This window comes from Heterocephalus glaber, unplaced genomic scaffold (genome assembly GCF_053883595.1).
Source record: "Heterocephalus glaber isolate CG9 unplaced genomic scaffold, H.glaber_assembly_v1.0 deba00000738, whole genome shotgun sequence".
Taxonomy (NCBI): domain Eukaryota; kingdom Metazoa; phylum Chordata; class Mammalia; order Rodentia; family Bathyergidae; genus Heterocephalus; species Heterocephalus glaber.
The window spans coordinates 12,211,268-12,232,740 of NW_028258161.1; the positions used below are offsets into that span (position 1 = coordinate 12,211,268).

Below are 21,473 nucleotides of genomic sequence, written 5' to 3' on the forward strand. Positions count from 1 at the left end.
TGTAGAAACAAATACAGATATGCTCAGCCACCTTATCTTTGACAAAGGAGCCAACCATCCTCATTGGAGGAAAGATAGCCTATTTAATAAATGGTGGTGGAAAAACTGAATTTCAACCTGCCAAAGATTAAAACTAGGCCCATACCTATCACCATGCACTAAACTAAGATTGAAGAGGATTAAAGACTTAAATATCAAGACAGAAACACTAAATTTGCTGGAAGATAAGTTAGGTAGAACTCTTGAAGACGTTGGTATAGTAGAAGACTTTATGAACAAAACCTCAGTGGCATGGGAACTTGCACAACGAATCAGTAACTGGGATCTCATCTTATTAAAAAGCTTCTGGACTGCAAGAGAAACCACCAACAGAGCTGAGACACAACCTGCAATGTGGGAAAAAAATTTTCAGCAACTGTACCTTGGACAAAGGACTATTATCTAGAATATATAAAGAACTGAAAAAAATCAGACCCCCCAAATTCAAAGACCCAATTCAAAAATGGCCATCTGAAATGAACAGACATTTCTCAGACAAAGAAGTAAAAGCTGCAAATAAATATATGAAAAAATGTTCAACATCACTGGTCATTTGAGAGATGCAGATGAAAACAACACTGAGATTCCACCTCACCCAGAAAGAGTGGCTGTTATAAAGAAATCATACAATAACAAATGCTGGTGGGGGTTTAGGGAGAAAGGAACCCTTCTCCATTGTTGGTGGGAGTGCAGACTGGTGCAACCACTGTGGAAATCAGTATGGAGATAGCTCAAAGAACTAGGCTTAGAGGTCGCATTTGACCCATCTATCCCCCTGCTGGGTATCTTCCCAAAAGAATTAAAAGAATCATACCACAATGATATTTGTGCACCCATGTTCATAGCGGCACAGTTTGTAGTAGCTAAAGCTTGAAAACAACCCAAGTGCCCATCAACTGGAGACTGGATGAAGATGTGGTTTTTTAATAAAATGGAGTACTACTCAGCTATAAAGAATGAGAAACTGGAGACATTTATAGCTATATGGATACATATTGAGGCCATCCTCTTAAGTGAAATAAATAGGACACACATGTGTAAATATCAAGTAGTTTCTCTAGTGTGAGACACTGAAAGTGTAATTAAGGATACACACGGATGAAATGGCCTAATAACATATTTCTCGGATTGTGTTTCCATCGCATGTCATATGACTGTATCAAAATTTAAATCAGGGACAAGTTTTGCTTATGTGGAGTCTGCTAGCTAACTGGAGTTTTTTTTCCAGACGACTATTTGTTCAATGTTGGTTTTGGGGATCTTTCTGAAACAAATCACATCCTCTGGTGTCTTGTTGGTGCTTGAGATGCTTTTTTAAGTTATATGGAAAAATGTTGTGCTTTTCAGTTTTGTTTTGGTTGAGTTCTACTGTATTTGAATATTACTGTAGTTTTTTTCCCTTGCATTGTTCTTCTTTGAATGGTTTTTATTTCTGTATGTGTGTGTTTGATAATAAAGTTATTTTTATTTTTAAAAAATAATGAAATGAAATATTCAGTGGTTATTTCTAGGTAAGGTGTGAGAGAGTTGATCTTTTTTCATTCTAAACCGTAGCCCTTTGTCAGCCTCTTAATCCTGGGAGTTGAGGTTCAGAGTCTGCTGGAAAACAGCATGGGATTTGGGTACCATGTGACAAGCCAACAGTTTCATGTTTCTGTGTCAAATTATCTGTGAATAGCCACTGAAAGAAAGGGTTGACTTGTATTCTGATAGGTCCCTTCTATCAATAAGTCAATTTCAAAAAGAAACCAGAATTCAATAGGAGCCATCCTCATTTTCCATTAGTAAAAGGATGGACACGTTTAATGCAGATACCTCTCTTGAATAAGTTACATGTAAGAGGGGTGGAATATTAGGGTCAGAAAATGATCTCTTTCTCTGTTTTAAACTGAAAAAGAAATTCTCAATAGTATTTTTAATGGCTCACTCAATACTTACTAATCTATACATATTCAACATAAGTACACTCTTTTATAGTTACGATTTGAGGAGCAGGTGACAACCTTGGAGACACAATGGAAGTTGGGGTCAAGAATCCCAGATAGCTGGGTGTTGTGCACACACCTGTAATCCTAGCACTTGGGAGGCTGAGGCAGGAGGATTGCCTCGAGTTCAAGGCCACCCTGGGCTACATAGCAAGTCCTTGTCTCAAAAACCAAAAAAAAAAAAAAAAAAAAAGAATCTCAGGTGTAGCTCAGTGGTAGGAGAGCTTGCCTAGTAAGGTCCTGAGTTCCATCCTAGCACTGCAAAAAAGAAAAAAGAGAGAGAGAGAAAACAAAAAATGTGTATTTCTTAGAAATGATTTATAGTGATTTCACATTTTTACTTGCTCACTGTAACACTGATACAAATATCTGTGATAGCTGGGCATGGTGACTCACACCTGTAATCCCAACACTTGGGAGGCTGAGGCAGGAGGATTACTGTGAATTTGTGGTCAGCCTGGGCTACACAGTGAGTTCAAGGCCAGCCCTGAACTATGTAGTGAGACTCTGTCCAAAAAAAAAATCTGTGTTAAAAGAGCCTTATCAGAAAACCTGTGTTAGAGGGATTACGTTGATTTTTCCTGAATGTTCTGACACTGAGGCTGCTGGGAACATGGCGGGGACAGAATAAGCAGACCACTGGAGGGACTGCTGCCACTGCTGCCACTGCTGGAAACCTCTGGAAGGGCGTGTCCTCGGCACTGACTCCCAGGGCCAGGGCTGCGATGGAAGGAGGAGGCACTTGGACTGCAGAATTTTAGGGGGCGCTGACTCTCGTGCCGTGGAGTGCCACCCCTGAGGATGAGGACCTCTTTGCTCCCCTGGCACCACCAGGACCTGCTTAAAACAAGTGGAACCAAATCCCACGCAGCTTCCCTCAACCCCCTCAATTCCTCTGCCACCTTTGGGGGCAGCGTAATGTAGTCCTGAACAGCTGGATTTTAAATTCCACTTCGGCAGTTGCACCCAAATAAATTCTCATAGGAAACTGAAAATAATTATACTAGATGAGATAAATATCTTCTTAGTACTATATATTATCTTGGATGCTACCATTTGAAAACTAATATATTTTTGTGATTTGAAAAAATATATTATGCACTTAACACTTAAACAAGTAATCCAAGCATATATGTATTTTTTTAAAGAACTATAACAATATACTATTATAATATTCATGCTTATTAAACTGGATTTACCTTGATAAATCATTAAGGAGGAAAAAAAAATCATGGGTGGAGACTGTAGCTAAGTAGTAGAGCGCTTGCTTGCCTAGCACAGGTGCGGCTCTAGCTCTGATCCTAGCACTTCTGTCAGAAGTGCTTAGGCCTTTGGGTTTCAAAACATTTTTTGTTGTTGTTCAGATTAGGAAGCCAGTGTGATAATATCTGCTACCTGTATCCTTCATTAGAATGGAAATGAAAGACCGTTTCCAATTATTTGTAGATGGTTAAAAAAATGAAAACAGCAAAGTGAATTGAAGCTAAAGTCTCTCTATAATTTAGAAATATAAATAGATCCAGAAAATAGAAGTCGAATACAAAAAATGATAAAAAGGGGCTAGGGATGTAGCTCAGTGGTAGAGCTTGAGTAGCAGACACAAGGCCCTGGATTCCATCCCCACCATTGAAAAAAGAAACAAAGACTAAAAGAGAAAGTCATAGTTACCAGCCTTTTCTACTCACAGGAAACCTGAGTAATATCTTGGGAGAAGCAACAATGAGGGGTTTTCTGAAGTCCCGCACCATCTGTCTTCTAAGCAAGTGGAAATACTGTGCAGGAGTTGTCGGGTGCACCACAAACATGTTCACAGTGTCCCCGTCCACCCCCTCTTCTGCACTGTCACACATCTGGGGGAGAAAGGAGAGGAGCATTCAGATCATTTATTTCAATCATAAAGACTACACGCTGGCCAGGGGGAAATGCATGTGCCCTCCCTGAGTGAAAGATACTTCTCTCCATTAAAAATACCAGGGGATAAATTCATGACCCGTGAAGTATTCATCAAAGGAGCACTCCAGAGGCTCTGTCCATTGATCCAGTTCTGTGCTGTCTAACACAGCTGTGCCCAGAGAGAACTGAGAGCAAAAATCCTCTGGGTGGACATTTTTAAAAAATACAGATTCTGGTTTCTGCGGGGCTAAGATGGTAGAAGAAGCACTAACAGAATCTCACTCTCCTTCATGAAATAAGCAAAACTATTGTCTGTGTGTGTGTGGGTATTAGGACAATATCAAAATGAAAAGCAGCTAGAAACAAGGTTAAAAAGTTAGGATCAAGAAAATTAAAGCTCAGAAGGGAAGGAAGGAGAAGAGGAAGTAAAAAGAATTAAGATATGTGTACTTTGAAGCAATACTCAAGTGAAATAAATAGGACACATGTGTAAATACCAAATAGTTTCTCTGGTCTGAGAAACTGAAAGTGTAAATAAGGACTAAAAGGTATAATAGATAATGTGAAATTGGAAGAAAAGGGGCAAAGTGGAAGGGGAAGTGGGAGGGGTAGGGGAAAGGAAAGACGGGAATGGAATTAATATGAGGAAATGGAGAAATGGAATCAAAGTCTTTGTAAATAGGGAGGAATGGAGGGGTTGCAGGGAGGGCAGGGGAAGGGGGAAAAATAAGAACCAAGAGAGATTATGTAAAGGTGCAAATTTCCAATGATGACTGTCATATTGTATACCTAAAATGTACCAATAAACTTAATTTTTAAAAAAATATGTTATGTGCATGTACCAACTCCCCACAGTGAATGCAATCATTAATTACTGCAAACATGTACTAGTAAAATTTTTTTAAATTTAAAAAAAAGAAAATTAATTCTCAGAAGATCTTGGTGTGATAGAAAACTGAAAATATGGCTCCTATCCCTCCTCAAAAAGCCATGGAGAGAAAGAAACTGACTTGACAAAAATCATAAGCATTCTAGCTCATCCACTACAATTTAAACAGGGGGGATGAGAGGGCAACCTGGGGAGATGAAGGCAAGCTTTTCCGGAGTAGAAGGCGCTCCAGAGCTTACGTGAAGTGTCACGTCCCGGAAGCCAGGGGGAGCGCTGCTCCCTGCTGACTGGAGAGCAGCCCTGCAGGGAGGGTGCTCCTGAGAATAGGAGTGGGAACAACCTGGCCGTGAGGCCCCCAGGGCGGCAGAGCTCGCCCCTTCCACTGGAGCCTGACTCAACTGTTGTTCCAAGAAGCGGAAGTTGGTACCAACTGGGCAAATGTCTAAGGGGCTCACACACGCCCTATCTGAGCAGCTAGCAAGCCTCTGAAATGACAGAGCAACGATGGAAACATCACACAACCAGATAATTAGGCAGGGGGAGGGACGAGGAAAGGAATGAAGCATGCAAAAGACAGTTTGAAAGAACTAGACAAGAAAGGAAAGCATAATGCTAAGAAAATAAAGTGAGAGCCCAAATCTACCATTACAGATCTGACAAATAAGAAATATCAAGCACAGAACTGACAAGACTAGGACTACTTCATAACTATAGTATCTGAGGAATTATGTGGAGGGATGTCATTTCAGGGTTGTTGACAAGTTAAGATTAGGGTCTCAAAATGAATCCATTTACCTAGAAATATCTCAAGTTTATCCTTCCTATGGCTGAGAAGTACTTCTGACACAGATGTGCCTGTATACAGGAGAGACTCTGACCAACTTGAGTTACAATCAGCCTCAGGAATGAACTGAGTTTAGAACAACAACCACCAACTATTTAAAATCTTTAAGCTAAATAATGGAAGCAGCCTATGAGCCTATCAATGATGAATGGATAAAGAAAGTGCTGTATATATATACAATGGAATACTGCTCAGCCATAAGAAGATAAATATGTGTCATTTTCAAGAAATGAACATGCCTTGAGACCACAGTGTTAAGTGAAATAAATCAGAAACAGGTCAAATATTTTTATGGTCCATCTTATATGAAAATATAAATAATTCATCGAATAAAATTTTAAAAATGATAGCAAATTTGGAGGTGGACTGTAAAGAGATGGGAAGACCATCTGGGGATAGAGAGGGACGAAAGAGTGGAAAGGTGAAGAAGAAGTAAAAATGAGTAAGATGTAAAATGTGTATTTACCAGTTCCCCAGGATGGATATATTATTATGTATCAAAAACATACACCAATAAAATAAAATAAAATAAAACAAAAACTGACAAGACTAAAAATACTGTAAACAGCATGAAGAAAAAGCTTGATATAATCACAGTGAAAGCAGAAGAAATAAGCAAGCACTTATATAAACAGCAAAGACTCTTCTTAACACTTGTAATCCTTTTGCAGGGCTAAAAATAAAATTAATGATGTAAACAAAGGGCTTGAGATAATCACAGTGAAAGCAGATGAAATGGTAATTAAAATAAGCAGCAAATACAAAAACGTCAGCTGTTGTTCTAAACAGTTTACACACACTGACTACGCCTCACAGCAATCCTCACATGGTCTTGGTCATTTTCATATATACAGAGTCCGCCAAGAAAGAATGCAGGCACACTTCAGGAAAACAAAAATAATACAATGTGTTTTTTGTTTTTGGTACCGGGGATCGAACTTAAGACCTTGTGCTTTCAAGGAAGGCTAAATCCCTGAACCTATGATGTGTTTTAAATAGATGGTGTCACCTTCATATGGGGGACCCTAGAGGATATCATACATCACAGAAAGCCCCCTACGCTGCTGGCCCTGTTCTTCTTTTATATTGCTCAGACAACAATACTCCGTAAGTGGGTCTTCCACATCCAGAACTGCGCTAACTCTCAAGGTAAGCGCGAATTCATTAACCAGCACAATGACCAAGTCACCCGAGCAGCAGTTCCCATACTAACGCATGTCTGCAAGCTCAGGGCCACCGTGCTGAGCACCTCTTGGAGTTGTAGAGGCCAAGGTAACTTGGATGAATCTCATGATGTCTCAATAAATTTAATATTAAAAATATTTATACACGCTTTTCCTTTTTCTGAAGTGTGTATCCACTTTTTTGGGCAGACTCTGTACATAGATGATCCTTTTAACACCCTGGCTTCTTTGGTTCCTTTAACTCATGTCCTCCAACAACTTTATCGTCCATTCTACCTGAACAACCCATTCCCTCAATGTCTTAAATCTGTCCAGGGAGCTATAAGAAAATACCACGAACTAGGTAACTAATAAACAACAGAAATTTATTTCTTAAAGTTTTGGAGGCTGGGAAGTCCGAGGTCGAGGCGCCAGCAGGTTTGGTGTCTGGTGAGGGCCCATTCCGATTTGTGCCTGGTTCCTTCTCACTGTGCCCTCGTGAGGTGCAAGGCCGGAGCTGATGCTGTGGGCCCTTTTCACAAGGCACTAATCCCAGTCGTAAGGCTGTACTCTCGTGACTCAGTCACTTCCCAAAGCCCTATCTTTTTTTTTTTTGTACCAGGGATCGAACTCAGGTCCTTGCGCTTGCGGGGCAGGCGGGGGCAGGTGGGCGTTGGAACCACTGAGCTAAATCCCCGGCCCCATCCCTGTGTTCTAGTACTGTCACCCTGGGGGTTAGGGTTTCAGCATACAAATACTGGGGGAAGAGGAACATTCGAATGATAGATAGCACAAGGTCACATCGCTGTTACAGTCAGTACAGGACCCTCCATCAACTCCATTTTGCGCATGCCACTCCCTGACTGCCACTTCCTGTCTTTCTAGTTCTCTTCCCTTAATGCGTGTCCTCCACCAATCCTTCAAGCTCATGTAGACCTCCAACCTGCTGATCCTATGACCTTCTCACTGTCCAGCATCACTCTTCCCTTGTCTCTTCTCTCATCTTTACCTGGCTTAAATTCCAGTCAGTATTCATGATAATTCTTACCAAATTAGAACAATAGTTATTCCTGAGACAATATTTAAAATGTTTTAATGATCATGGACCATTTTATAAAAACACTATCATTACTTTTAAAAAAATACAGATTCCTATGTCCTACTCCTGAAAATCTGACGTGGGATTGGCCCCTGTATCTGTATGTCCATTTATGCAGAAAGCTCCTGAGGGGGTTCTAACGATCAGCTTGACGTGGGACCACTGCTTTGGCCCACATGGGAACCATTACTTAATTTTTAATTTTTGTGGTGCTGGAGATTGAACCATACATGAGAGACTTGTACATGCTAGGCAGGAGCTCCAAAACCCATTTCAATTGCCATGAAATTGTGCTACGATCATATCTGAGCCAAACAACTTTACACTAAATCTATTTTATTCAAACACTACAATTTCTTACAGTTTGAGGTGCACATGAACCAATCTACACTGTATGTAATTCCATTTGAAACCACCTGGGAGGCGGGAAAGCATTTCTGGGAGCCCAGAGACTTCCGACACACCTGCAAGAACCGCTCTATTCGGCAGGAGGAGTGGTCCGGGCCAGCCCCGTCGTAGCCATGGGGGAGGAGGACCACAATGCCACTCTGCAGGAGCCACTTGGCCTCTCCTAGAAAGCATGGGGAGAGGGTAAGAACTCTATGGAGCAGGAACCAAGCAGTCTGTTGGGAGCTGCAAAGTGAAACAAACATTATTTTGCTGCCTGAGCCTCCATAACTTCTTCATTCCATGCATCTGTCACACCACAGGGAGGGGGAACATATCCGTTTTGGAGGGTGCTAACCTAGGCTGGGGTTCAGTGGGTAGAAGACGAGGTGAATGTCTCACAGGTGAGTGTCCTGGCTCCCCACATGGCAGGAGCCACTGAGTCCCACTCAGCCACAACTCATAGCAAGCATGGGCAGCGCCTTGCTTCCTCACCACACCGACACCCAGGCCACCATCCTCCAATGGAGGGCAAGGGACACTGCAGAATCTTCTCTGGAAATGCCAAACGTCCAGGGGCCTCAGGTACTTTTCTTCCTCACAACGACAAAGTTTCAGAGAACCCCAACTATTGGAAAGACCTGAGGCGTAAATTCAAAACCTAATAGTGGAACCCCCAGAAAAGAGGGTCAGGCCACATGACGCTTACCACAGAGCCTCACTGGATCACGGTGGCCACTGGCTACTGGGCACCCCAAGACACACCAGGAATGGACACAGGAGTCAAACAGCCCAGGAGCTGGCAGACCTGGCCAGGCCTGTTCCCCAGTAGGCAGGAGGTACCCCCTGCACAGGTAAGACGGGCACCCTGCCTCCCGCTGACAGAGCCAGTGCATCTCAACAGCTCATCGCGTTGTCTGGGGCCGCTGTGTGCGAGGGGGCGGAGGATGGCACCCGGCTCTTTCTCCAGGCACTGTGGTGCACAGGGCTCTCAGGAGCAGCCACGGCTCTTTTCATTCATTTGTCCCCATGCGGCTGGAGCAGGGCATCCAACACCCAGCTACAGCGACACCAACCTCCAGAGATGAATGTGTCAAAGATGACCTGGGCTCCGTTGAAGAAATCACCAAACTGAGCCTCCCAGATGGGCAGCAACATCGGGCTCTCGATGCTCATCCCATATTCAAATCCCAGGACGGCCTCTTCGGACAGCGGGCTGTTGCTGACCTAGTTCCAAAGACGAGAATCAAAACTGCATGCCAGGGCACCCACGACAGGGGCCGCAGGGATAAGGCTTCACGCTGCTACCCAAGGCTGAAAGCCAGGAGGGGCGGGAGGGGATTTGCTTTCCTTCATCACTACATTCCCTGGAGAAGGACGTACTTACTGCTCAGAATCAGGGATGCGTTTGGGAAAAGGTGACACAGAGAGGTAAAGAAAAAGGTTAGATTATGAGGATTAAAGATTTTCTTCAAGGATAAGCAATATATTCAGATCATGCACCCTTGGAGCTGAGAGTAAGTCTATGCTACGCAAGCTCTTTGTATTTTTTTTTTTGGTCCCGGGGAGCGAACTCGCTTGCACAGCAGGCAGCGAAACCACTGAGCTAAATCCCCAGCTCTTTTTAAAATGTCATAAAACAAGGATGGAAAAGTTATAAAATGAATGCCTGCCTTTGGTTAGGATGCATTATTCTTTTTTTTTTTTTTTTTTTTTTGGTACCGGGGATCAAACTCGGGGCACCGGAACCACTGAGCTAAATCCCCAGCCCAGGATGCATTATTCTAACATCATATTTGCATGATAAATCAAAAGAACCATCATGTTATTTTAAGATTAAAAAAGGCAGAATACAAAATTAATATCTGAGGAGGTTAAAGGAACAAGACAGTTAAATGCAACATGACGCTGCACTGGTAATGTGTGGCTTTTAATATCCTGATTTGGATGCCTGCTGAGTGACGGAAGAGAATGGCTTTTATTTTTTTTGTAAGAAATACGTACTATAGGGTATCAGGCTAGCAAGTTGCTTTCAAATGGTGTAAGGTGAGAAAGACTTCCTTTGTAGTATATACCAAATATTTAAAAATAATTTTGTGGGGGCCAGGGATTTGGCTCAGTGGTTCAGCTGCCTGCCTCGCAAGCGCAAGGTCCCGTGTTTGATCCCCGGTACCAAAAATAATAATAATAATAATTTTGTGTTTGCTTCAATTTCTTTAAAAAATTTTTAAAAGTTGCATATTTATAGAATATTTTGGCAATAAAAAGGAAATGAAGTATTGATACCTGCTACAATACGGATGTACCTTGAAAATATTATGCCAAGTGGAAAAACCAAGGCACGGAAGGCCCCACCTTACACCAGTCTATTTATCTGGAATGTCCGAAACAGGCATTTTAAGAGAACAAAAAGCAGACTGCTCAGGGGTCGCCAGGGACTGGGGGAGGCTGGACCGGCAGCAACTCCTCCTGGTCTGGGGTCTCCTCTCGCGGTGAAGGAAAAGTTCTGAAGTGAGACACTGGCGACGGTTGTGCAACTCTGTGACTCTACTAAAAACTGCTTCGTTGTAGACATTGAAAGGTTTCATTTTAAGGGTTATAACTCATAAAGCCTTTATTTTCAAAAACTCAGAGAAAATTATAGCTTTATTCACAACGATAAAAATTTGTAGCTGGGTGCAGTGGTGCACACCTGTCATCCCAGCACTTGGGAGGAAGAGGCAGGAGAATCGCCACAAGTTTGAGGCCAGCCTGGGCTACACAGTGAGTTCCAGGACAGCCTGAACTAATAAAGAGACCCTGTCATCAAAAACAAAAGTGACATATAGGTAAGAACAATGACACATGTAAAAAAACCAATGGATTATTTATTAGCATGGTGGGATAATGCATAATTTATCTTTTCAGACTCTCACGCCAGATATGATCTTATTTTAGTTTTTAAAAAGACCGCCACACTTCTCAGATTGCTGTGTGTGTTGTACCGAGGATTACAGCAGGCATGCAACTTCCACCCTGCAACTCCCCGCCCTGTCCTCTTGTCTCCCTCCCAAGGCTGGCATACTCATTCTGAATCCACCCTGCCTTCTGTGCTTCTGGGCCCGGCTCCATCACCTAAGTCCTCCTTTCTGAACTCCGCCTCATTGGTTCTCTCTGGTCGGTCTACAGTCAATCAAAAGCTTCAGAATAAAACAAGGAATGTTCATCCCCTGACCTGGGCTCCCCCAGCCCATTGCTTTCTTCTCAGCCGAGCTTTTAGAAAGACTAATCTTCCTGCCCACCTGTCTTCACCTCTTGACTCCTGTTCACCTTTTCATTAAGGACAGATGCTGCTCAGCCTGTGACCTGCGGTAAGGTGAAAATACTGACAGTCACAACACATTTATGACCCCTCATCTGCAACCGTCCTAGCAGAGCAACCCAGTGCACTGCAGAGTCTTGGTTGTCTCTACTTCAGGAGGACTGTGCTTGATTAGAATCCATTACCCTAACATTCTTCCAACACGTCACTAGCCAAGGAAAAGAGCGAAAGTCAGCCTTCAAAGAATGGTTTCTACTGAATGTGTTATCACTTCTACACCACCGTAAAGTAGGACAATTCCAATCAAACCAGCCTAAGCCAGGGGCCTCTGCACAATCCAGATTTTACTCTTACTCCCTCCATGGAAACAGCTCAAGATGAGGTTCACCCTCCACTACCTAAGTGCAGCATGCATGCTATTCTTCTCTCAAACGACCCCTCCCTCCTTGGGTACAATGGCCCAGTGACTTCCATTTCTCCTCTTGCCTTTTGACATTCTTGTGAAATATTTTCCCTCTGCCTGGCCTTTCAAGTGCTGTTTGCGCCAGGACCCTACCTTTGGTCATCTTCTCATTCTGCTCTCAGAGAGCTTCTCCCACCCCTGCGGTTTCAGATACTTCTATACCCTGATTACTTGCACTCATAGCTTAGGGCCAGAATCAATACGCTGCTGAATGCAGATCTAACTGCCCGACATTAACATCTATGGCTCAAATGTCCAAAACAGACTCTACTGTCTTCTCTCGAAAGCTGCTCTTTGTCCTCAGTAATCTGAGTAGGTATCTTGATCATCCTCCAGGTGTCCACAGGAGGAGGCCAGCACGTAACCGACAGCAGTCTCTTTACTCCCCTACTCTAACACCCAGTCCTATCATCAAACCTGGCTCCTCTGCCCTCAGCAGCCTGGTTGAGACCCCAGTGATTTCCTCACAGAACACTGAGGAGCGTCCTTTCGTGGTGTCCTACTTTCTCATCCTTCTCAGGCTTCCAGAGCATTGCCGGGGTGTTCTCTATAAGAACACGCAAATCTGGTCTGTGGCCAACCACCCCGAATGTGCCCGGTCTCGTTTAATGCAGAAACCTGTCCACATGGTTCCTGCATGGTTCACGGTTCCTGCATGGACCCTCTCCATGTGATCTCGAGCCTTTCGCAACAGGGGCAGTCCTACGTGGCCATCCCTGCCTACCCCTGTGGCTACTTTCCATCTGAAGCCATCTGTAATTTCCTAAGCATGTCACATTCTCTCACCCCACAGAATTTATATGTCTTTGGGTCCAACTAGAATATTTCCCCGTATTTCTTAGACTAGACAACTACTAGTGACCGTCAATTCCCAGCTTAAGTGTGGCTTCTTCTCTTAAGCATTTCCTCAGGTCCCCAAGTGAGTGCAGCTGCTCCTCTTCCTATGAAAGTACAAGCTGTACTTTGTACATTTGTATAAATGTAGATGCCTCATTTTCCTGATTAATGAATTTATTTATTTATTCCTTAAAAAGTACTGAAAGTGGTTTATAAATATACCTAATACATGAGATGACAGTACAGATTTTAAGTGGCATGAAACAAGACAGATAAAGATCGAGACACAGAACAGGAGCTGGGGAAAGGCAGACCCCGAGGACCTACTCACTTATCACTGGTCCGCCTGACCTCCAGCCTTTCCTTGAAGCCACCATTAGTAAGAGAACGCAGGTCACCTACCGAATTCCGTGCAGCTAATGAAACCAAACCACTGCTCAGAAGAGTGTGACCCTTGCAATGCCAAGATCAAATGGGTTTCTCCCAGGGTCTTCATACAAACCCCATGGTATCAGACAATAAATGAAAATTTGTTGTTGTGTTGTTTGTTTTGGCAGTGCTGGGCATTCAACTGGTGGCCTCGTGTGTGCTAGGCAAGGGCTTTACCACTGAGCTACACTCGCAGCTCATGGGACATTTATTTTCCTACATATGACTCAAGTTTATGGCACCATAGTGCTCCACTGTGTATAAATAGTGGGAAAATGGATGTTCTTTGAGATCATAATATTAAGTGAAATAAATCAGACACATAAGTTTAAATATCTCATGTTTTCTTTTATATGAAAAATCCAAAATATAAATAAAGTGTAAAAGGAAAGATAAATAATAGGAAGTAGGGAGATAGATCTATTTCAAATGGGACCGGGATCAAAAGGTGGAGGAAGAAAGGAGGGAGGAGAAATAAAGAGGATGAAAAAAGAATTGAGATGTCTTTATGTACACGTGCCAACTCCACGTAAGGAATGAAATCATTATGTAATGCAAATGTGCTATTAGAAAAAACCCGAAAAAATTAAATACCAAACACAATGTTAAAAAAGAAATAGTGAACGTTGTCTCATATTGATATGAGACATTTAATCAGAGCTTTTAAAAAGCATGTTAATATTCAAAAGTGATTCTAAATATCAAATCACAATTCAGGGCAAGGCTCATGTAAGCTGGGGAGGACACTAGACACTTCACTTTCTCTCTAGCTCATCAATCTGGGTGGATTTTAGACTCACTACAGAAAAGCTGAGCTGCAGGTCCTTCAAGTAATCTTCCTGGAATACTGCTTTTTTTGGGGGGGGGGGGGTACTGGGGATCGAACTCGGGTCTTTGCGCTTGCGAGGCAGGCGACGGAACCACTGGGCTAAATCACCGGCCCTGGAATACTGCTTTTGCCACACACATTTTTTAGAAAATACCAGTAAACTCAAGATTTAGCAAATGGCTATTGTGGAAAAGAAGGTGCCATGCCATTAAATTTACTTTAAATAATAACTTATCTTTGTAAAGATCATGTGCTGAGTTCTACACCAATTGTTGGATAATCAAAAATAAAAAGATTCAGCTGCTGCCCTTAAGATGCTGAAGAGAACAGCAGAGACTGGCAGACAGAAATGCCCACGAAACCTTAGGGAAACAGGTTACCCGCAGCAAGTGTTGGTGTTTGTTTGTTTGAAGTAGACAAGGAATGCTAGCTTACTATTCACATCTTTGACTAACTATACAATACACAGATTATAATGTTAATTCTGAGTTGACAAAATGCACATCCATTTATATGAATGCAGGTAAGTGGTCAGATTAAAATAGCTCCAGTCTACTCTCTAGTCTGTTATTTCCATTCCACATTTATGGATTAACATCATCCACCCACTTGAACTGCTTTATTTCAAAAAATACTGAACTAAAAAAAAAATTGAACTCAAAGTGTCTGACATCCGTTTTTTGTTTTTTTAAGCAGCCTGTAAGTGTAGTAAGTGGTGACTGGATTTGACACTAGATTTGGAAAGAGCCTACCTCCAGAAACCCCTTCTGGTTAGGGTCCATGTGGTTCAGGGGGATGTAGGCATCGTCGGTCTCCTGGCAAACCACCATTGCGTGCCTTTGGCTGAAAGTCCCACGGCCAACATCTTGACCGCTCAGACGGACATTAAAACCTTAAGCAGCAAGCAAGGAAAAAAAAATCCAGATGCCTGTGAATAATCCAACTAACAATAAGACATGGTTAGCCTGAATTTATGTTTTTCAGACAAGATTTCACTCATCCTTGGAATTTCCTTAGAATAACAGATTCTCTTTATTAAAATAATCCTTTCTTATGTCAAAACGTCTACAATCAAGGCAAAACTGTGTAGAAATGGAGAGTCGTTACTTGCCCTATAATTTTTGGAGAGAGTATCTTTCTAACACACTGTACACTGAGCCCGGTGTGTCCCAGGCATAACTGCTCTGCTGTCTGCACTCTGTGATGAACGCTGGCATGTGACTCACACTGTGATTCAGTGATGCTATCATGTGACACGTTTCTAGAACTTCTCTAGCCAATGCAAACAATGGGAAGGAAGAAGCTGTGACGCAGAGAATCTCAGAAGTCACACGTAACCAGTGCCATGAGCGCATTCTCTCTCGGCTGTCAGGCTAAAGAGGAACACCTTACCTTGAGCAAGTAAAGAGCCCAAGGCTAGGGCTTCTGCAGTGGCCCAGTCTAAATGTGTCCCGCTCATCACCTTCTCCATTCTGGACTGTAAAGCAGAAGGCAGGAGAAGAGAAATTTTTAAGCACCCACATCCTTTTTCACACGGAGCTCAAAAAACTTTAACATAACTATGGTGAGAATCAATAACACCAATGTGAATCAAAATAGTATGGATGGATACACAAGAGCACGAGAGCAACTACACAGAGTCTAAAACAGGCAGAGCCAGGGCTCACTGCAGCTCAGTGGTCACCTTCGTGGAGCTAAGAGGAGAGAGAATCAGGAGGGTACTGCAAACTTCACCTGGAGTATCTGATTTCTTAAGCTAGGTGGTGAGTGTAGTTTGTTATATGATTTCTACACCTCTAATAAAAACTTCAAGTGTTTTAAAAATAATTCAGAGGATAGAGCGCCTTTATCCAGGCTGAAAAAGATGAACATGCTTAACTCTTTGCTCTTCTGGTTTTAGTGCTCAAAGTGCTCTATTACAGAAAACCTTAAGTCCCAGGCCAACCAGGACAGCTTGTCAGCCTATACTTAGCAAAAGACGATACGCAAAACCTCAGCATGTTCAATGGTCTAAATGGTTACCTGTGGGGTACATGTGTTGATTTCTATGTCCTTTATTTAAGCTACCTGAAAGAATTAAAGTGTGTTCTATTTATGAGTTGGAAAAATTAAAGTAGACATTTCTGTATTTCTTTTTTATAATAGGCATGCATTTTAGGTACATATAATATATCAAACATTAAACAAATGCCTACATGGGAAAAAAGGCAAAATCTGAGTCAACTGACTCTCAGCATCGAGAGAAATCCTCAGATGAGTTCCTGGAATCTTAATAATAAACACTAGATCTTTGTCAAATGAATTAGCAACCACGAAGACCAGACCAGCATCAATCCCATTGCTGAGCAAAAGCAGAAAGCAGCAGCGGGTGGCGTCAGGGCCCTCACCTGAACATACATCTTGAGGAGGTTGCCGTGCACCTGCAGCTCCCTGGGCACCTCCACAGACCTGGCGCCGACGAAGCGCAGGAGGTCGAGGGCCACACCTGTGCTCCAGGTGGTGATGCGCGCGGCGGGCAGAGTCAGGCCCTGCCAGTGGGCCTGCAGGCTGGTGGCCGAGGGGCTGTAGTGGGCCGCCTTGGTCAAATGGTCGTTTAACTTGGCATAGTAGGAGGCTTTTATCTGAGACACCTCCTCCCGGGTCGTGAGTCCGCTGGCGATGAGGTGCTCTGCGTATGTGTCTGGGATGCTCTTTCGGGCTCTGGTCAAGAGAAGGGGGAAGAAAATCTGTACAATCTAAGGAGACGGAGGCGACCATTGTCAAGGGCACTGCAGGATGTTAGCGACTAAAAGGCACCTAGGAAATGTTCTGTGGCGGTGGTGGCTGCACACCACCGTGCATGCACTAAACGCCTCTGAATTGTCCACTTTAATGGAGAAAAATGTACATTATGGCTTTCACCTCAATAAATTAACAAAATAATTAGGTAAATAAACAATTAAAGGCACGCATGAGTCTCAACTTCCTCCGGGCAAACAAGAGAAAATAAATTTACCGTTGTAAGCTTTTGTCTATATTTAGGTAAGAGTGGGCTTTTTCTATGAATTGCTAAATTTCAGAGAGCTATTTATATGACTGACCCACCTTACCTGTCCATAGAGAGCACCCTTTATTTCAAAAAGGGTGAGCCCTAAGCTCCCACCTTCAGATTCAGGCTGCTCTAGTCCTTTAACTGTAATAATGAGCATGTGGTTGAAAATATTACAAGTGTGCCTTTTACATTTGTATAATAATCCTTCAAAATATAAAATTTGTCAACATATTATCGTACTTCATCCAGATAAAACTGAAGGGCTGGACCGTTTCAATGGAACCGCTGAGCTCAGAGCTACGCCAACAGCAGCTTCAGGCCCCCCGAGCCACGCTGTCTGCTCCCTCCGAGCAGGAAGGCCTGCTGAGGGCCACCAAGTCCCTCCCTCTGCTTTAATTTACCGTCTATGAGGGCGAGAGTGTGTCTATATGGAGGTCTGTTTTACTCTGTAGTGTCTGGAAAGGGAAATGCCAAAGTTAAGCGTCCCTCTCGGCCACATTAACCACCTGCATCAACACTGTCCAACGAAAATAAGATGTGAGCCACATGTGTAATTTTAAATTTTCTGGGGCTGGGGATTTAGCTCAGTGGTTCCAGCGCCTGCCTCGAAAGCGCAAGGACCTGAGTTCGATCCCTGGTACCAAAAAAAATAATAAAATAAATTTTCTGGCAGTTACATCAAAAAAAATAAAGAGATGTAGGTGGATATAGTCTTAGCAATATATTTTAAGTCCATATATCTAAACTACTGTTATTTCAAGATCTAGTCAATATAGAAATTATGAATATTTTACATTTCTATTTCATCTGCTACGTCTTTGAAATCTGGTGTGTATGTTATATTTGCAGCACATTTCCACCGGCACTGGCCACATCTCAGGTGCTCAGTGGCCAGTTACTGTCTAGTGGTTGCTGTCCTGCACAGAAGAGTTCTAAACGTGCATTAGAATTTCCTGTGCTACTTCCTGCTAGGGACAAAGCAAGTCCACACTTAGGGTCTGGAGACGTGAACATAAAGATCCTGCTCCTGACCCTGCCGATGCCACACTAAGCAGCTAGATCTGCCTCTGCTCAGGAATTTGTTAAGTTGCCCGTTCTCTGTCCAATGAGGAAATATGGGGATTTTGAAGATGATGGAGAATGCCCCTGAGACCCACAGATGACTGCTATGCTTTAGATCCGGGGTGTTCCCCAAAGCCTCATGTATTTGGAAGGAAACTGGACTGTGGGCCAATGGACTCGTCCACTGAGGAGTTCACACCTGAGGAGATACTAGGAGGTGGGACCTGGTTGGAGGCTCCTGGGATGTGACCTGGAAGGGTGAGTCTCACTCCCCAGCTCCTCCCTTCTCTCTCTGCTTCCCAGACACGAGGGCACCAGCAGCTTTCCTCTGCCAGACACTTTCAGTATGCCCTGCCTGCCTTAGAGCCAGAACAACATGAACTGGAAGTGCTGAGCCAGAATACCCATCCCTTACGTTCTGGATGTTAGGTATTTTTCCCACAGAGAAGAAAGTGACTAAGGCAGATTTTGCTACTGGGACTGGGGTTATTGCCAGACAATACCTGACCACTTGGTTCAGAAGCCTTTGGAACAGGTTCATAGCAGAAGTCTAGAAAGGTTTGGAGATGCTAGCCAGAGAAGCCCTAAAATGCTGTAAGCTAAGCTTGATGGGGGATCCTGCTCAGAGCTCAGAAGACCAAAATGCCAACAGAAAACAGATGTGAAGACCACGCTCAGGAGATTGAGGTTAGGAACAAGAACTCCATTGCCAGGTGAACTCCAGGCCATGTGTGTTACACTCTAGCACAAAATTTGTCTACATTTTGCTCCTCTCCTGAGACTTTATGGGAGACTGAGATTAGGGGTAATGGACTAATGAATCTGGTAAAGGAAATCTCAAAGCAGCCCAGCATTCAGGCTGTAGCATGGGTATTGCTTGCTGCTTTGAGAAGATCTATAGTGAGAATCAGGACCAAAAAGCCCATTTAAAGTTTTCAGTTTTGCCAGAAAGGAAGCACCTGCAGAGTTGGAGCAAAGGACAGCGTGGTTGCTCAAATTAACATTAAATAGGAGCCAAGTCCTTTACATAAAGACAATACCAAAGATGGCTTGAAGGCACCTCAGGAATTGGGCAGACCCACTCTTTGTAGGCTCAAAGGTGCAAGAGTGGAAGACTCTGCTTTGAGAAGAGAGCCCCAAAGCATGGTGTTCCAGAATGACAGCCTAGGAAATTGGTTTCCTAGGATTCAGTTCACAGTGCTCGGCTATCCAGTCACTCAGAGCCCCTTGAAGCCATGATCCAAGGGGGCCTGTATACTTCTACTTTGGTGTCTTTCTCAGGGTGCTGGTTTTACAGACATCCAGAATGCCAGACTTATGGGGTCAGGAAGGTTTCCACTCAGATTTCAGAAGAAGGCCTGGGAGGCCAGGCAGGGTGCTCCTGAGAAGGCAATGTGTGAAGTGTGAGTGAAGCTGAAGGTGCAGTGGAGACCCCAGAAGGCTGGAGAAGCCAGGAATGTGAACCATCTGAGAAAAGCCACAGGCAGTAAGCAAAGCCACCCCAAGAGAGAGGCCATGAAGGCCACAACTACCAGCAGAGTCAGAGGGGTGGCTCTGGAGTTCACATCTCAAACCCAAACCCTCTGGAGTTCACATCTCATGACCACAACTTGTCCCAGAGGCTGGAGTTTAATGTTTGCCCTCCTGGGTTTTGGTCTTGCTTTGGTCTGATTCCTTTCTATCTCTTTATTGTTCTGGGAATGTTTATCTTGTGCCACTGTACGTGAGCAGTATTTAACTTTTAAAAATTATTTATTTATTTGTTTGTTTGTTTGTTTATTTATTTATTTATTTATTGGTACCAGGGATTGAACTCGGGATCTTGTGCTTGCAAGGCAGGCGGCAGAACCACTGAGCTAAATCCCCAGCCCATTTAACTTTTTTTTAAAAAAACAGGGCTCATGGGTTAGAGTTTATGCTGAATCTCAGAGGAGACTTTGAGCTTGGGCTTTTCAGTAATACTAGAATGTTAAAACTTTGGCTACACTGAAAGGTAGACTAAATGTATTTTGCTTGAAGAAATGGACATGAGTCTTTTGGGGACCACAGGCAGAATGCTACGGTTTAGATCTAGGGGGTCCCCCAACACTTCATGTATCTGAAAGATGTTTGGACCAAGGGGACAGTATATTCAACAGTGACTTCTGGTTAGGAGGTGGAGCCTGGTTAGAGGTGGTCCCCGAGAGTGTGTCCGGGAAGCGTGTATCTTCCTCTCTGACTCCTCCCTCTCTCTCTTCTTCCTGGCCGCCATGACATGAGCAGCTTTCCTCCACCAGACACTCCTAAATGCCCTTCTTGCCTTGCGCCAGCCAACCACGGACTGAAAACATCGACCCCAAATGAACCTCTCCCCCATTAAGCTCCCCATTAAGGTGTTTCATCCACCAAAGAGAAAGTGACTGAGACAGTTACCATCCCAGCTTGGCCAGGACCGTGCCAGTTTAGCACTGCAAGTCCCAAGTCCCATGTCCTAAGCAAACCAAGGCAGTAGTTCACCTACGTGACTATCTATTAAAAAATAATAGGGGTGGGGCTCTAGCTCAGGGGTACATCACTTGCCTAGCACACAAAGTCTTGTGTCCCATCTCCAGCACCAAAGTGTGTGTGTGTGTGTGTGTGTGTGTGTGTGTGTGTGTGTGTGTGTGGTCAGAGGGTATCTAACAAAGGTTTACGATTGTACCTGATGATTTTGTACATGACTGGGTTGGTGAAGAAAGGCTCATCCAGCTCATTATGGCCCCACTGCCTGTAGCACAGCAGATCAATGATCACATCCTTGCGGAACTGGCGCTGATATTCAAAAGCCAGCCGTGTGGCCCGGACCACTTCCTCTGGCCGATCTCCATTAACATGGACGATGGCACAGCCCACAAGCTTCCCTGAACAGGGACACAGGTATGAAGCAGCCCGGTTAACCCAGAATCAGCCATGTCCTACAGCCCATTTAGCTTGGCCTTTAACAACCCAAGCTTTGGGGTCCAGCTCACCAGTCTCAGCTCTGTCTCTTGCTGTGTGCCTGTGGTAAACTTAAGAACCTCAGTCTAGTCCTACCTCCTACCGACAGTCTCCAATGGACTAAAAAGTGTTAGTGCTTTACAATGCCTGGCACATGGTAGTTAATATTTACTTTCTTATTGCCATTGTTATCTTTCTTCCTGAGATAAAAGGGCATTAAAAGATCCATCCTAGAAAAAGATGGATTTTCTCCAAAGAGAAGTTCCA

The 21,473-nt window shown here is 43.6% G+C and overlaps 1 protein-coding gene across 7 annotated transcripts in view; it reads right to left on the bottom strand.

Moving 5' to 3' along the window:
• The window catches only part of Dhtkd1 (dehydrogenase E1 and transketolase domain containing 1), a 51,377-nt gene that overhangs the window by 8,568 nt on the left and 21,336 nt on the right, over positions 1-21,473 (bottom strand). For 5 of the 7 annotated variants that reach the window (XR_002388432.2, XR_002388430.2, XM_021242065.2 and 2 more), the window contains exons 7-13: positions 20,932-21,130; positions 16,546-16,858; positions 15,551-15,635; positions 14,911-15,050; positions 9,376-9,526; positions 8,377-8,483; positions 3,710-3,874 (exon numbers count right to left, since the gene is read on the bottom strand). Coding sequence is in view for 4 of the 7 variants with exons in the window: in XM_021242065.2 (XP_021097724.2) it covers positions 3,710-3,874; positions 8,377-8,483; positions 9,376-9,526; positions 14,911-15,050; positions 15,551-15,635; positions 16,546-16,858; positions 20,932-21,130 (1,160 nt within the window). In the remaining 3 variants the exon portion in view is untranslated. Of the gene's footprint in view, positions 1-3,692; positions 3,875-8,376; positions 8,484-9,375; positions 9,527-14,910; positions 15,051-15,550; positions 15,636-16,545; positions 16,859-20,931; positions 21,131-21,473 lie in introns of all 7 variants that reach the window. The other 2 variants (XR_002388431.2, XM_004861809.2) reach the window with 2 other exon arrangements.